The sequence below is a fragment of the Pimephales promelas genome, chromosome 10, assembly GCF_988280905.1.
Source record: "Pimephales promelas chromosome 10, fPimPro1.hap1.1, whole genome shotgun sequence".
Classification (NCBI taxonomy): Eukaryota; Metazoa; Chordata; class Actinopteri; order Cypriniformes; family Leuciscidae; genus Pimephales; species Pimephales promelas.
Window position 1 is genome coordinate 31,147,638 of NC_142778.1, and position 17,472 is coordinate 31,165,109.

Consider the following 17,472-nt stretch of genomic DNA (forward strand, 5'->3'; position numbering starts at 1 on the left):
GTAAGAAATATGCAAATAATGGTAAAAATGTGGCTAATGGGTAAAGTAGTGCTCAATGTTTATGTATTTTTTATGCATAACAAGAACCTCAAGTAAAGCCTATTTGGTTTCAAAAGTATCTTCCTCCAAAGATAAATGTGGAAAACCTGGTGTGTATTCGAAACTCTTCAAAATGTTGTACATCTCGCAGCTTTTAAATGGCTTAGCAAAGCCAAGAATTGCAAGGGGAAGATCACAGACACTTCAAGCCTTTCATGCACGGACACACACAGGGCACGTTCACAGTTCTGACGTGTCTGGACCGACTTCTGAAAGAGCGCGGCTCTGAGTATATCACCCATTAACGGGCCGCACCTCTCAAATGTACCATCGTGATCCCATAACCCACTCATTATTTGATGCTTAAAACCTCATATTATTGTCTCCTTGGGTTTTAAATGTTCTCTTTTCTTTAAGCATGCCTGCGTCCTGTTGCTGTTGATGTGGATGGGATGTGTCAGTTTTCAGTCACATGAGTGGATGCATTGATTCTGTGCCTGCAGCGGGGGGCTTTGGCTCGGCCCAGCAGGATGCATTGCTTCTAATAGTTTATAGTAGTTTTTCATCACATGGGTTGTTTAAATCTTATTTGAAGAGCATTCATGGCCACGTCTAGCCGTCACGTGAATGCAGCTTGAAACGGAAACCCCTTTCAGGTTTGTTTTTGTTCGTGTAGCTTGTCTGTCATGGCCATCCGGCAGTCTAGAGAGTGACTGCATGGGAAATGAGCAATGGTCTTGTAAATAAACGCTGGCTTAAAAACATTCTGCATTTCAGGAACAAGTTATTATGACCAGTTTCAGTCTTCGAATGAATGAAGACCTTAATACGACAAGCTTGAAAGAGAAGTACAGTGATGTGAATAAGTTTGGACACCCATGCTAAAGTTGCCTAAAAAGAGGAATAAAAAATCATCTTTTGGATATTGATCTTAATGTCTTAATTGGAAAAATGAGGAAAACTCCAACCTTTAAGGACACAAATTTTCTTTGTGAATGAATAATGTATCATAAATAAATAAATATTTTTCCTTAAAATACAGGGTGCATAAGTCAGGACACCCCTGTTAAATTCCCATTGAGTCAGGCAGATTTTTATTTTTAAAAGCCAGTTATTTCATGGATCCAGGATAATATGCATCCTGATAAAGTTCCCTTGGCCTTTGGAATTAAAATATCCCCACATCATCACACACATTCCACCACACCTAGAGATTGGCATGGGGTACTTTCCATAAGATCATCTTTCAATGCAAATCAAACCAGCTATTAGGCTAACTGAAGTAAAACCATGCCAATCTCTAGGCATGGTGGAAGGTGTGTGATGATGTGGGGATATTTTAATTCCAAAGGCCAAGGGAACTTTATCAGGATGCATATTATCCTGGATCCATGAAATAACTGGCTTTTAGAAATAAAAATCTGCCTGACTCTATGGGGAATTTAACATAGGGGTGACCTGACTTAAGCACCCTGTATTTTAAGGAAAAACATTTATTTATTTATGATACATTATTCATTCACAAAGAAAAATTTGTGTCCTTAAAGGTTGGAGTTTTCCTAATTTTTCTAATTAAGGCATTACGATCAATATCCAAAAGATGATTTTTTTTATTCCTCTTTTTAGGCAACTTTAGCATGGGTGTCCAAACTTATTCACATCACTGTACCTATGGAAATAGGTACAATAAAGAAATAAAAAGGTTATTAAATTGTGACTAAGTCTTTTAGAATTTAGAAACTTTTATTTATTACAATTGTGATTTTTGAACTATTTTTGCATCTTAAATCTCACAATACCTAACAATGGCAACTCTTGAAACTTTTCTCTTGTTGTAATTGTGGCTTTAAATATTTTAAAAAAAATATTTTGATCTAAAATCACAAATACAACTTTTTACTCACAATTGCATCTTTTTCCACAATTGTGACATTTTGTTTTTATTATATAAAGATGGTATGGTTACACTTTACAATAAGGTCTCATTAGCTAATGCATTAACTTACAAAAACTAATGAGAACATTAACTAAAGACATTTGCTGGATTATTAAATCCGCAGCAAATGTCTTCAGTTAATGTTCTCATTAGTTTGTTAGTTAACGCATTAGCTAATGAGACCTTATTGTAAAGTGTTACCATACTATTTTAAACTTTCTCACTATTAGGCTACCTTTTCCTTTTTTACTCCAGGGCAGAAAAATGCATCCCAGAACCTGTTTGTTAACATTATTACACTTTAATATTCAGTATACTATCCTAAATTGCTAATTGATCTTTGAACGTTTCTGATCCCCCTGCATTTCCCACCAATCCTGTGTATAATAATACAAGTACTACACATGCTGAGCGAAAACTGCCTTGAGCCTTTCAAAGCTGGCGTTGTGGATGAATTTTCAAAATGTGCAACATTAACCAATCAAAACGTAGAGAACTGTTCCACTATTGTAATCTCAGAGGCCAGTGAGTGTGTGGACGCCCCCATAGACCTGCCTCTACTTAATTTGCACAGACTCGTCACTATAGTAACTGATAGGCGAGTGGAGGATGGCTTCTGGCTGCTCCTGTGAATGGGGTGCATATGAAAGCAGCATGCGGGGTGCTCTCCTCCCCCATTATCAACACACACACACACACACGCACACACACAAGGATGGTTGTGGAGTCAGGTCGCCCAGTGCTTACTGAGCTTGACAGATTAGCCCTCAGGTGCTAGAGAGGAGAGAGAGAGAGACAGATTTTGCTTGGCATCCGAGGCAGTTCCTCAGGGGATGAGGCAGCCACCACAACCCCCCTCCACCACCCCTCTTTCAGCTCCACAACTTCTCATCGCCAACCCCCCTTTATCCTTAAACCAACCCTCATGCATCAACAGACATCCACATCCACCCCCTCTGGTTCCTCCCCATTTAAATGTAACGGATTTCAGCCTGGTACAGACAAGCTCATGCACTGCACTCACAATATATGACTCATGGCATTAGTTGATCATATCATAAATGGTTTGGTTGAGAACCCGGAAACCTGACAGGTTTTCCCAAAAGGTAGAATGCATTATCTTTTTCCCTTCTTAGGTGCCACTTGTTAGAACTTTTGTCATTTCATCTCTGGAGTCAAGACTGAAGCTCTTCGATCTTTCATAAATCTCTTAGAGCATTTAAGACACTATAATAGATTCCACTGGTTTGAAATCTGGCCGACCGATTGTCGAGTGTACATACTGAGAAAGCAGCAAGGAGGAACAGAAGTGAAGGAGGAGACCAAATTTGCTATGTTGCACCATGTACTGTCTCATTCATAGTACACTACCTGAGTTTGGGCTTAGTAAGATTGTTTTTTTTAAATACATTTATTGAGCAATAATTGTTGGATCTCAGATGTTAAATGTATCCAAAGTTCGTCGTGGTTGCAGAAACTTGATGGCGTGTCTGATTAAAACGCATGGAAAAAATACCAGTCCTTCCCTCTCTTTCATTTTCAGTTCAGAATGATTAAGTCTTAGATGCCAATGGACAGATGTTAATGGATGGACAGGATAAACAGGATGTACAAGATGGTCTTTAGTCACTACAAACAATACAATAAAAGGAAATTAAACTCGTATAATTCATCAGTAAACATATCAACAACATATATTCTAATCAATTGGCAAAACAAACTTACTCAACACATCCTAAGGAAAGGACATGGTTGGGTGTCCATTCCAACCACCACACCTCACCAATACAAAAGGATAAAGGAAGGAAGTGAGATCTACTTTTAGACCTCGACCAGGGGGTGTATGGGTAATGTAGTGAAGCTTACATGGAATTGTGGGATATGTAGTGCAAAAAAAAGGTGTAACTAAAGGACCAAATTCGCAACAATAATGTTTAAAATTGATCAAAGATGACAGTAAATAGATTTATAAATTAACAAAAGATTTCTATTGCATTCGGCTGTTACTGGAAACCAGTGGTTATAGTTTATAAAGTTATAAATATGCATATTTTTCTTACAAAAACACATCAGAAGACCTTTTATTAACCCCCTGGAGACGGATTATCTATGGATTACTTTTTTGATGGATGGATGCGCTTTTTTGGGCTTTTAAATCTTAAGTTTCCATTCACTCCCATTTTAAAGCTTGGAAGAGCCTAGATATTTTTGAATATAACTCTGATTAAAGATGGCTTGATGGGGAGTATATGATGGGAAAATGTTCATTTTTGGGTGAACTATCCCTTTAAATACTTCCCCCTAATGTATCTTTCATTAGATAAAAAGAACAATACTTCACACTGTATCAACAGTTACTGAGCATCAGTCTCATAGTGTACACTTAAATCAGATGTTGTGATGGTCATTTGCTCAGTTCATAATTCACAGTTCCCATAATTCCTCTCGCCCCTTGTAGTGGATTATCATTAGCACTGTAATCTCAAGCTCTGTATTATCCACTCTCTCCTCTTGTCTCTCTCTCTCTCTTTCTTTCTTTCATTCCTCTCACCCACCCCTCTTTTTGTTTTTTGTTTTTCTTTTTTTCCGGATGAGTGGCTCTGTCCGTTTCAGATCAGGGGGTCATGTAGTCCCGTTTGTCGGTCCTGGGCAGGGATGTCCCAAACCCCACCCTTTCCCCACCCCCTTCCAACAGGCCACACGTTCCTGCTGCTTATGAATAATATAGGCCAAACTCCGTGCCATCGCATGCGGTGGGAACAAAAGACTAGAGCCTCGCAGGAGCCATAGACGAGAATGCTGCATGAAGAGAACAATGGTGACGATCGCGGTGAAGACTGACTGTAGGGTAGACGGAACCAGCGGAACTAATTTAACCAGGCCAAAGACAACTGAACTCTAAAGTAGAAAGTACAAGTGCTCACAGAATCATAGCTAGCACTATAATTGCAGAAGCAGAGATAAAAGAGGCATGATTTTGGACTGCTGGAAACTTCCCTTCTGTTCTGAAACGTAGAGATGGTTAAAGACACCATGAAATGAAAATAGACAACTCGATATATTTTTTTTATGGCACACTGCAGTATGTATTGTTATATATACACTCACCTAAAGGATTATTAAGAACACCTGTTCAGTTTCTCATTAATGAAATTATCTAATCAACCAATCACATGGCAGTTGCTTCAATGCATTTAGAGGTGTGGTCCTGGTCAAGACGATCTCCTGAATTCCAAACTGAATGTCAGAATGGGAAAGAAAGGTGATTTAAGCACTTTTGAGTGTGGCATGGTTTGAGTCAGAGTATTTCACAATCTGCTCAGTTACTAGGATTTTCAAGCACAACCATTTCTAGGGTTTACAAAGAATGGTGTGAAAAGGGAAAAACGTCCAGTATGCGGCAGTCCGGTGGGCAAAAATGCCTTGTTGATGCTAGAGGTCAGAGGTGAATGGGCCGACTGATTCAAGCTGATAGAAGAGCAACTTTGACTGAAATAACCACTTGTTACAACCGAGGTATGCAGCAAAGCTTTTGTGAAGCCACAACACGCACAACCTTGAGGCGGATGGGCTACAACAGCAGAAGACCCCACCGGGTACCACTCATCTCCTCTACAAATAGGAAAAAGAGGCTACAATTTGCAAGAGCTCACCAAAATTGGACAGTTGAAGACTGGAAAAATGTTGCCTGGTCTGATGAGTCTTGATTTCTGTTGAGACATTCAGATGGTAGAGTCAGAATTTGGTGTAAACAGAATGAGAACATGGATCCATCATGCCTTGTTACCACTGTGCAGGCTGGTGGTGGAGGTGTAATGGTGTGGGGGATGTTTTCTTGGCACACTTTAGGCCCCTTAGTGCCAATTGGGCATTGTTTAAATGCCACGGCCTACCTGAGCATCGTTTTTGACGATGTCCATCATGTACCCATCCTCTGATAGCTACTTCCAACAGGATAATGCACCATGTCACAAAGCTCCAATCATTTCAAATTGGTTTCTTGAACATGACAATGAGTCATTGTACTAAAATGGCCCCCACACTCACCAGATCTCAACCCAATAGAGCATCTTTGGGATGTGGTGGAACGGGAGCTTCGTGCCCTGGATGTGCATCCCACAAATCTCCATGTCCCAACATTTCTAAAGAATGCTTTTAGCACCTCACGTAATCAATGCCACGTAGAATTAAGGCAGTTCTAAAGGCGAAAGAGGGTCAAACGCAGTATTAGTAAGGTGTTCCTAATAATCCTGTAGGTGAGTATATATGCCCTTAATCAAAATAACTTCCTCTCCCTTTTGCAGCAACAACTCTGATGACGTGTTTATTGGCATGAGGGTGGGATAGCTTGTCACTCACATGACAAACCACAACCAATCAATTCCCAATGCACAAAATCTATTCTTGTTCGAGAAGCAGTTTAACTCTGATATGTCACAATAGGGAAGAAAAGACTATCGCAACTTCTATTTCATGCTGATTTGAATCAATAAGTCAATTGGCAGCAGTATTGTTTACTAGGTGACCTGAAATAATGATGCCATGTGTGAGGACGAGATGTTCTGTTTCATCTCTTACATACACTGACCCAGAATACGGCTTAAGAAAGAGAAAAGAAAACAGCACCTGAAACAACACGCCAGCTTCTCTTCTTTCCAAACAGATGTGCGCTTCGTAGGATTTTAAAAACACAAGCTTTTAAAATCATAAAATCTCATGAGCGGAGAAACTTTCGAGTACTTTAAATCTGGGGGGCAGTGCATCTCACCACCTCGTAAAAACATTATGATGTTCTTAGAGAGAGCCAGAGTTGTTTTTTTCCCATGGTTGCTACAAAGCACAGCCTTTGTCTGGTCCTCATTGGCCTTGGCCCCCGCTAAGTCGTTCTGTTCCAGCCCAGTTCACACCTTACAGCCGACTGAAAGTATTTGACATCTCCAAACACACGTGGGACCGTGTGGCAGATGTGGCTGAAGATGGGCCGCAGACTAAGGCTTTCTGTTGTGCTCTGCTCCCTTGTGGCTGTTATGACGTGGATGAAGCCCACCTAACGTGTATGTGTTAATGCTATTGACAGTGGAAAATGTTTAACTTATGGTACTGTTGTTTGGCATAGTGACTTTGCTGAACTGGTCACTAACTTGTTAGAATATAATTCACAAATAATTGCATACTTGCGTGTACAAAAAAATTCTGGCTGATATATTAGAGGTTTTATAGTCTCTGTTTGGGCTCCTTTTGGTTATATACTAGCTAAACTAAAAGTTTGGGGTCAGTATGATTAAAAAAAATGCTTTTCTTCAACAAGGATGCATTGAATTGATCTAATAATATCAAGTAAACGCTGTTCTTTCTGTTCATCAAACAAAAAAATGTATCACGGTTTCCATGAAATTATTAAGCAGCACAACTGTTTTCAACATTAATAATAAGAAGAAATGTTTCTTCTGCAGCAAAGCAGCATATTAGAATGATTTATGATGATTTATGATTTCACACATACACTAAGATTGCTTTTCCTGTCATCTTACGTTCACTTAAAGTTAGTATTTAAAAATGCTAATAATTTTAAAATAATTATAATATTTAATAATAATTTAACACTGTTAAATGGAATCTTTCACAAATACCAGAATGAAAATCCATTTTTAATACTGTACATTATAATTTTGTGATGATTCACTTGTAGCATTTAATGAGATTTTAGTTTTAATAGTGTAAAATTGTAATTTTTTTTTTTATTTCCCACATATATGGTTTGGTTCTAATTATAATCCTAGATTTAAGTGATTATATTTAATTTGTTAAATTAAATAGATTGTTTGCATTATAACATTTTCAAAGACGTTTTATGCACAAATATGTGGTTGGTAAATGAGACTCACTGTGAGCCTCACTAGACCTCACCTTGGCTACGGCAGTTCATTGGAACGAATGCGTCAATAGAGCCGCCATCTTGAAACAGGGGAGCCCCTCCACTTTAATGCATCAGTGTCAATGTAGTAGACACAGGTCTAACGGAAATAAAATCACCATAAATCATCAAGAATGCGATTTTTCTTGTTTTTTTGGTTTGTTCCAGCGGTCAGACATTTATTTATCATTGATTCCAGAAAGAAAATTATTATATATTTTTTTTAAACATTATTCCTAGTTCAGATTTCATAGTGTATATGTCTATGTGAGAAAACAAGGTGAATGACACAAAAGGCTTTGGATCTCAATCATCACAAATGCACAAGGCTTGTTGAGAGAGATAACGTTTCAGTAACAACCCTTGAAGCACTCTGTATTTGCATTATAACCTTTCTGATGTACTACATACTGTACTGATCTGAAAGCTGATAAAATCTCACCTGCCGAGATGGGCGTTGGCTCTCACTGGAGGAATAACAGAGGAGCGAAAGGCAAATGCTTTAATAATCAACTTGAAACACAGATAATGAACTTTGCTCAAAGCCTTTGGATTTCTCTGACGCTTTTGATGTGGATACCAACAAGTCATAAGGAAGCCCTGCTTTTATTGGTATCTCTTGCTGTATAGCCTTTAAATCTCTCTTAAGACCCGTTCACACCTAGGATAATAATTATAAAGTTTTAATATAATTGCATGAGATTATAAAAAATAACTATAACGATAAGGACACAGAAGCAGAATGACTTTTTTATTCAAGCTGATGAATTATTAAAATACTATAGGGGTAGGAGTACATACGTTTTACTTCTTTCCACTCCTTTTGGACATATATAGCGTTTTTTATGTACTTTAATTGTATTAAAGTACATAAAAAACAAAAAATACAAAAATTGTATTTACTTGTTCAAAATATATATCAATCATAATATTGACAGCCAATTTAAAGAGTTCAGGCATTTAAAGTTAGGGTAGGCAATTTCAGAGAGGCGAGCTATAGTAAGCTAGATTTGAAAGCATTAGATCCCACCCTCCCTTCAGAGCGTCTCCAAAGCTATGCCTCCTTCAAAACACAAGATGCGTACAGCAGAGTGTGCAAAGCGGTGCAAGACTCATGTCTCGAAGCACATAACATTCCAATGATAATGAGCGTAAACAACTTACAGAGCTTTTACTTTGACCACCTGACTGCTGCAGATTAATTTCAGCGCTAATGGTGTTGACATAGAAACGTATAAATCCGGGTCTGAGGACATGAACGGCTCTGGGTACGTCACAGATTGCCGTTTTTGTAATTACGGTTACGACATGGCATGAACACGGAATTAACTTGTTGTTTTGGTTCAAGAGGAACTGTTTGTTTGCGGCACTCTGTGAATGGAAATACATATGTTTTTTTTTATTCTGAGGCTTCCACAGAAGATATATGTACATGTTTTAATATTTAGACCACTTCTATTATTGTAAAGTGTTTCAACCAGTATAACAAAAAGTCTTTATCCAAAAAAAAAATAAGTCAACCGTTAAAGGGATACTCCACTTTTTGGGGAAATCGGCTCATTTTACAACTCCCCCAGAGTTAAACAGTTGTGTTTTACCGTTTTCGAATCAATTCAGCCGATTTTCTGATATTTAGAAGAATATCAGTAACCAGACAGTTTCTGGTCTCATTGACTTCCATAGTAGGAAAAAAATATACTATGGAAGTCAATGAGACCAGAAACGGTCTGGTTACAAATATTCTTCTAAATATCAGAAAATCTGCTGAATTGATTCGAAAACGGTAAAACACAACTGTTTAACTCTGGGGGAGTTGTAAAATGAGCCTTTTTCCACAAAAAGTGGAGTATCCCTTTAAAGCAGCAGACGATGTGCTTAGAATATACAAAACGATATTATCCACTGGTGTGGACGCTAATATAGTTATTGGCGTGAAGGGGCCTTTTCTCAGATCTAAGTGGCTCGGTGTGATCCTTCCATCCATATAAAACAACATTCTCCTTGGAGACAGAACCTGGGAGCCAAGGGGGTAAATGACATATGGTTATGAAGATCGAGGAGAAAACCGGGAATGGAAAAAGAGAATGGACTGACCTGCATGACATTGATTAGAATCAGAATATGAAGTGTGCATGGTGGTTGGGCCAAGGGTCGACAAGTGAACGTACCACGTGGAGGGAGATGGGGGACCAAGGGTTGGGGTGAACGCTTGTGTCTCGGAGGGTAGGGGATGGGGGATGTGATGCTTTGGAAAAAAGGGGGCTTTAAGGGTGGGTAAAGACTGTAAATCTATGACTGTGCTGATGCCTCAGAGGTGACTTGCTTTTGTTCGTTGGTGTGGCCATTTGAAACGCAAATGATTATTCATTCCTGTGCACCATTGGGACCTCCTTGTAATGACTTGTTGAATTTGGGTGAAGATGTCTACCACTTTTGGCAGTGTCTTCCAGCAGGACTATAGCTGTTGGCTGACCGTGATGCTTTTTTTGGTTTGTTTTAGGAAAATATGCATTAGTCTGATGATCATGCCCTACTGCCTTGTTTTTTTTGTGAAGCTGAGGACATAACTGGGTCATTCCCCGACTCAACCCCCATGAGCGTCCATCGTCGTAGCCGGCTACTGTTTGCTAGCATGTTGTGACTGCTTGTGAGTGCTTGTTTTGTCGCACTGAAAACTAACAGATAATGATGGGGGCAGGGTTCGTTCTGTGGGGGTAGTGGAACTGAATGTGTGTTTGTGAGACTGGAAGCTTTTTATTGGCTCCATGTGGCCGACAGTGCTTATGGTTGTACTGCGTGACCGGGCATTTGTGACAGCCAAAACCCTTTTCTGCGGTGACCGTACATGCTGTTTTTAGATCTGTAGGATGGTAAATTGCTTGCTAGAGTATTTATACCCTTTACTAAACACAGCTGAAATTAGTCCAGGATTTTTCTAAAAATGGAGAGGTCAGTATTTGTGTTTTATAGAACGTTTTAAAGCATGCAGTTGTAAGAAAGCTGGAACAATGAACCTATTGGATTATAAACAGTGAGAAAGAGGCAAATATGATGATGCCTTTGTAAAAGACCCCCTTCTTAAAGTTATATAGGCAACTGTATATTTCATACATTAATGCCCTTATTATAATTGTTCTATTTTGCTTCTGTATAGTCATTGTACACATGCGGATGAAGAGAGTTTGGGATCTGAATTCACATACTCCCTTTAGTAGGTACTTATTTTGAATAAGTATTTACTTCACGAGTATGTTCTATATAGTATAAATGTGTATATCATGAATGTAATACTTTCACTATGTTGTAAGCGTCAGTTACGCTGACATTCACAAATCCTCTCCCGTGGCCTCATGGGATTGTAAATTGTCCATCATATGCACACTTCAGAATCTCGCCGGTAGTAGGTCATCCATGTACTTTTTGCCTACTCTTTTATGAATACTGTGAATTCAGATATTCTTGTACGGTCACACTGTTTTCTGCTTTCTATATAGTAGGGAATTTTGTAGTTTGTGGTTGTTTTGTTTTTGGCTAGGGCTGCACGATTTGGGGAAAATGTCATATTGCGATTATTGAGGTCAATATTGCAATTGTGATATGCGATTGCGTCGCGATATAATAAACAAATGGTTTCATGAGTCAACTTGCTTGGTTCTAAAGTAAAATACACACACAGATTAGTGATAATTCTTTATATTAATGTGTATTTCTCAACTCAAACTAGCAACACCTAAATGATTGACATCTATAATGATCAATAAACCATCAACCAAACCAACATTACAGCGATTCCATCATTACAATTGAAAGCTATTAACTTAAAAAAAAATTATTAGACTTAAAAAATATTTAATTAAAAACAATAAATAATTTAAATTAGCTTTTAAATAGCGAACTTCCTCACATAAACCCTTAATAAATGCCATATTTACCTGTGCCCTTCCTGTCTTAACAGGTAGGATACAGAAATTGAATAAAGTTATCAAACAGTCTGTGCTGCATGAATTATAAAAAATATATAGACTAATCTTTATTAAAGCAACAAAAGTTCTTTAGTCAAGAACAGTGAGTAATTTTCTCTGTTCCGTTTGTTCTTTGATTAACTTTACTGACAGAACGCTTTATTCGCCGCTGGCCCTTTAAGAGCAGCCATTGCTGAGACGCGGTTCTCACACGCGCCTCATTCATTCTCCCACAAGCACTCTTTTCGTCCATAAGGCTTTTCTTATGTTATGAAGATACTCAACAAAATGACTTCTTGGCATTTGTGTGAGTTATTGTGTGTGTTATTGTTCGTTCAAGCTCGAAAGAGAACTGCATTCTGGCACGCGGTCTGTGCGGGCTCTTTCAAAGCCCGTCTAACAGAGAGCCTTGGCACTTCCGATTAGCCCTATATTGTGTATCATCTTGGTTGTAGTTCTATTAGAATTCCACTGGAGGTGATCGCGGGCGAGAGCAGAATGAATGGGGGTCTTTGGGGCTAAACGGCTAAATGTGTCTCTTTCACCTGCTTGTCGTTAAATTAACATAGATTTTATTGTTGATTCCGCAAGTTCAATATAGATTATAGGCCAAAAGTCGAATGAACGAGTACTTATATCCTTTTGATTTCTTACAGGTTAGGCCGTTGTTGGCCGGAACACGCTAGCATTCTGCTATTGTGTGACATCATCACATTTTTGAACGGATTTTTAGAACAGATAAGTGAACTTAAAAATGCAATTTTCAGCTGAGTGTATTATCTTAGGCCTCCCTTTTGAATGCAACTTTCAAATTACTTGACAAAAAATTATATCCTAAGAAAAGTGGATTTCTGGGGGTGAAACCCCACTGACTCCCATTCGATCTGCACTCGACCGCGAGCGCCCCCGCATGGACGGAGACGTGTTACTGCAGCCAGTCCAGAACCCGGAAGTAACCAGCCAGTGCCAATTCTCTTCAATTAGACATTCTCTGGCTCTCTTTTGACTTCTTGTCGTGCAAAATGCAAAAAGGCATTTGCACGAATAAGAGCGGGATCATGTAACACTAGTCAAAGGATGACAAAAAAGAAGAGATGCTGTGTTAATAGCCCTGACTTGTTTATTTCATATAAAATCGCGTCATTTTGCGTTATGTATAATTGCATTGGTTTGACATCGCAAATACGATTGCGATATGATTAATCGTGCAGCACTCTGCCCATTTCTTGCTGTAGAAGTAGAAGCTGTTTTGATTTGTGAGTTTTGATCACTGGTGGGAAAATTGTTCACTCTCTGTGGACAAAGGTTGCACTATGCTTTTTGAGAGCTTTCATGCCCTAGGACATTGATGCATTCTTCAAACCAGTCTTTAACCAAACTTGCTCGCACAGCACAACCCTGCATATTTGAAGAAAAAAAAAAAGCCCCGTGGCTCCATTTGACTGGGGATTTAAAGGTGCCTTGTTATTCCCTACCATTTCATTTATGGAAAATCACACACCTGAAAAGTGTTTTAAATGATTTAGGTGACTTTTTGTGTCCATAGTCATTTGCCCACCTCACTTTTGGACACGTTCAGGCATAAATGATAGACTGCTGCCTCCTGAAAAGAAATGAAGTATTTAATTTATGCGGACACTACCCATCCATTTCCCTCAAATCTAGGACGCTGGCTCAACTAAAACATCCATCATTATCTGCTGGAGGCTGTTTGAAAGGAAAAGCTGTTTTTAATGACACCGCAATACCTGTTACTTAATGAGTTTGTATTTTGAATTGCCTTTCTGTATTAGTGAAAGTAGGTTTCTAGGCCTCCCTGAGAAATACGGCTTGTCTTTTAATATCAGAAATAGCCTGCCTAAAGTCTTAAGTTACATAGTATTGAAGCCGCCGGATGAAGGCGAGTCGAGTGCCGCGAGGTCGATTTGTATGAACCGCTTTTGTTCAGACTTCGCTCCCTCACCATGTGTTTGGCACTCTTGAAGCACTGCTTCTTTGGCTTTATGTAGAGTTGGACAGAATCTTATTGATTCCTTTTCACAGGACTTTACACAGGTAGTGAGGTCACGCTGCCGATGTTACTTGTTCAGGCCTGCATTTGTTTTGGTTGCCCTCAGATGACTGCGAGTATTATGTAACTGACTCAGTTACTGAGCCGTGACCCTCAGAACACAAACTCGGAGCTGCAGTCATTCTGGCATGAATAAGTCAGAACCCATCAAAGCACAGTTTTGCTGAAATGTTTTATAGCACTGAAGTGGTTGTAACTTACTGTTGACAACTAGGAAAGGAAAAACCCTTTTCCAATTATAACTAAAAATGCTGTATCGTTAAATAGACGTAGGTTGCCTGTTTTGAAGTTTAGTTTGTTCACTTTTTTTTGGCATTCTACGCTTTATCAAAGCTGAGCAAAAAGCACAGACTTATTTGTCATTTGATTATTCATGCCCTAAAAAAACATGTTCATTACAAAACAAGAACATTAAATTAGTAAACATTAAAATTAAAGGTGCTGTATGTCAATTTTTTGGCTCATATAATTAGCAAATATGATTTTCTGGTTTGTTTTGTTTGGTTTTTTTCATAAATAGGCAAGGACAAATCATCCTGCCATGAAATATGTTTTGGTACAGCAAGTGCCTTCTCTATGAAAGCAGCACTGTAATAACTTAATTGCTTAATGAGAACATGCAACGTTTTATGTACAAGCTGAATGCTGTGTTTTGGTGAGTTATAAGAGGAGCTCATGATTGATTTATTGAATGAAAGCTTTTCCAAAAAGCTTTGTTTTTATTAAGTGCATTGAGCTGGAGCTTTTCTTGATAAGCAAAAGCCAGTGTGTTTGGACAGGCAAGGAATTCATTTTTTGTATGTGTTTATGTATGTATGTATTATATAATGAAAGTTAAATCATCTTGGTGTTATCTGTTTTGTAAGGGTATTTCATTGCTTAAAATCGGCATGGGAGTATGAAAAAAATATCCATTTCACAATTAAACTGTTTGTGTGCATGTATATAGTGGGCATGATTTTATAAATGTATATTTAGAATTGAATTAAACGTTATTGACGCAGGTCTAAAATGTCTTTGTTCTTCTTTTCATCTCACAGTATATCAAGATTCCTGCTTCCTCGGATTCTCCTGACGCTTTCCGTGTCTTCTCCTTCTATCTGTCCAGTGACAGTAAAGACAAACCTCAGGCCAGCTTTGACTGTATTCACCAGTATGTTTCTGGGTAAGACATTGATGTAAAACTTAATCAAATAAGGGAAAACACTTCGCAAACAAAAGTTCAAACATGTAATATAATATAAATGAATTTGAGTCATTTGAGTCATTATTCACTGATATTCACAAAACTCTTAAATGACTTAATGCAATAATAAAAGTAGTAATGGTTACTCCTATTACTGCCATTAGTGATTGTGTGTCTTGAATAAATCTGAGTATTGGGTGTTGGTGGCTGTTTGTTATAGGATCAACATTTACTTGGACCTTTGAACCCAAGTTCCATTACAGTATTTGGCGTCACGGTCTGTTGTGAAGTTGCTGCTCTTGATCGGGGTGGCACTGATCTGTTCGCTCTTCGCTCAAAGGAGACTTGTAGTCTCACAATACACCACTTGTCTCGCTGAAGAATAGCATTACATTGGTTTGTGGGAAAGAGGATGCAAGGCAATTCCACAAAAACCGGTTAAGACCATTAGTCATAAATTAGTCACTGACTTTCCGGCTGCTTTGTGGACAAAGGGAGCAGCTGAAAAACTTACACATGCGGAGAGAGGAATTAAGCATGTCAGTCTTTTCATAGCAGGTTGATGCTCGGAGCTTTTAAGGAAATGTTTGTGACTGTTTCACACTAATTTGGATTCAGCCTTTTATTCATAATGCTGTTATTACATAAACAAACCTTCCAAATCAGAAGTTAACTTGCATGCCATTTTGCAAGTATTTTTAATTACTTAAAAATTATTGATTTAATGGTAAGCTTCAACTTTTTTTCTTGCAGACTATCAGTAGCCCTGCTGTAAATGTACCCTTTTAAAATACCTATTTTTAGCAACATGTAAATGCAGTTTTTATTTTACTCAATGTATTAAATAAGCCCGAAAAGTGTGTTTGTGTATGTGTATATATATTAGGGCTGTCAAATGATTAATCACATCCAAAATAAAAGTTTGTTACATGATATATGTGTGTGCACTGTGTATAATTTATATATATATATATATATACATATATATATATTAAATATTTATATAAATACACACACACATGCATGTATATTTAAGAAAAAAATATTATTTATATATAAAATATTTATATATTATATAAATTATATATAGTATATACATGAAAATATTTCTTAAATATATACAAGCATGTGTGTGTACTGTATATATATATATATATATATATATATATATATAAAATAATTATACACAGTGCACCCACATATATTATGTAAACACAAACTTTTATTTTGGATGCGATTAATCGCGATGAGACTTGTTAGCGCAGCCCTAAAAAAAAATATATATATATATATATATATATATATATATATATGTGTGTGTGTATGCATGTCAAATATTTTAATATGTATAATTTATAAAACAATGTTTATGTATTCAGAAATCAGAATTTTAATATAACTTATACGTTTAATATAAATGAAATAAAAAAATAAATGTAATTATTTATATATTTTTCTTCAAACAAGCTCTATAGCCACATCTCCATGACATAAATTCATAAACACTCTTAAAAAAAGAAAGATCAATTAATTGTTTGTAATTTCAATAATTTTGATAATTCAAAGACTGTTAAAAAAAAAATCCCTAGAATTTCAACAAATGTACAGTATATTTTCCAGCTTGATGAATTAACTCACTGTGTATTTCCTTTTAGAGATGGCAGGGATCATCTGGAAGGTCAAGGCAGTATTCAGGACAAAATCACGGTGTGTGCCACCGACGATTCCTACCAGATGACCCGCGAGCGCATGTCTCAAGTGGAAAAAGACATCTTGAGTCGCTCAGCCATTGAGATCAAACCCACACATCCCAGTAAGAATCCAGCTCTTACACACATACAAAGGACCACTCCATATTCAAACATAATCATCTCTCATACAAATCATATCAAATAACACATTTATTTCATCCAAAAGCAATAATCCTACCCTAGTAGTATCGTTAATATGTTTTTGATCAGGGGATGGTTGTGTATCAGTCGAGGCGTGTGAGATGTGTTTCCCTCCCCCAATGTCTCCTTCTCAAGCATTTATCTGCAGATGACACAGGCATGAAGCCACAGACCTGTTCCATTAATCTGATTGAGACTGCCAGAAGTATGCGCTAACAAGTCTCAAGCTGGGTGGATGAAGTTTAGCCCGGGATTTTAATTACCATGGCTGGGGATCAATTAGGTTTTCATCTGCAGAAATACTGAATTATACATGGGGAATCTCTCTGAAGCAAAGTCTGCAATTCCCCAAGCGAGGACTAGAGAGAAGGACACGCGTCGTTCTGGCCTCTCATATCTAAAAAAAAGGTGGATGCGTGATGGAGCGATTGGAGAAAATAAAGTCTGTTTGATTCAAGGCAATTAAAAGCAC

The 17,472-nt window shown here is 37.8% G+C and overlaps 1 protein-coding gene across 1 annotated transcript in view; it reads left to right on the top strand.

The window, feature by feature from the left end:
* The window catches only part of LOC120487821 (RNA polymerase II elongation factor ELL), a 46,138-nt gene that overhangs the window by 11,580 nt on the left and 17,086 nt on the right, over positions 1-17,472 (top strand). The window contains exons 3-4 of the mRNA XM_039684219.2: positions 14,963-15,087; positions 16,764-16,921. Coding sequence (XP_039540153.2) covers positions 14,963-15,087; positions 16,764-16,921 — 283 coding nt within the window. The remainder of the gene's footprint in view (positions 1-14,962; positions 15,088-16,763; positions 16,922-17,472) is intronic.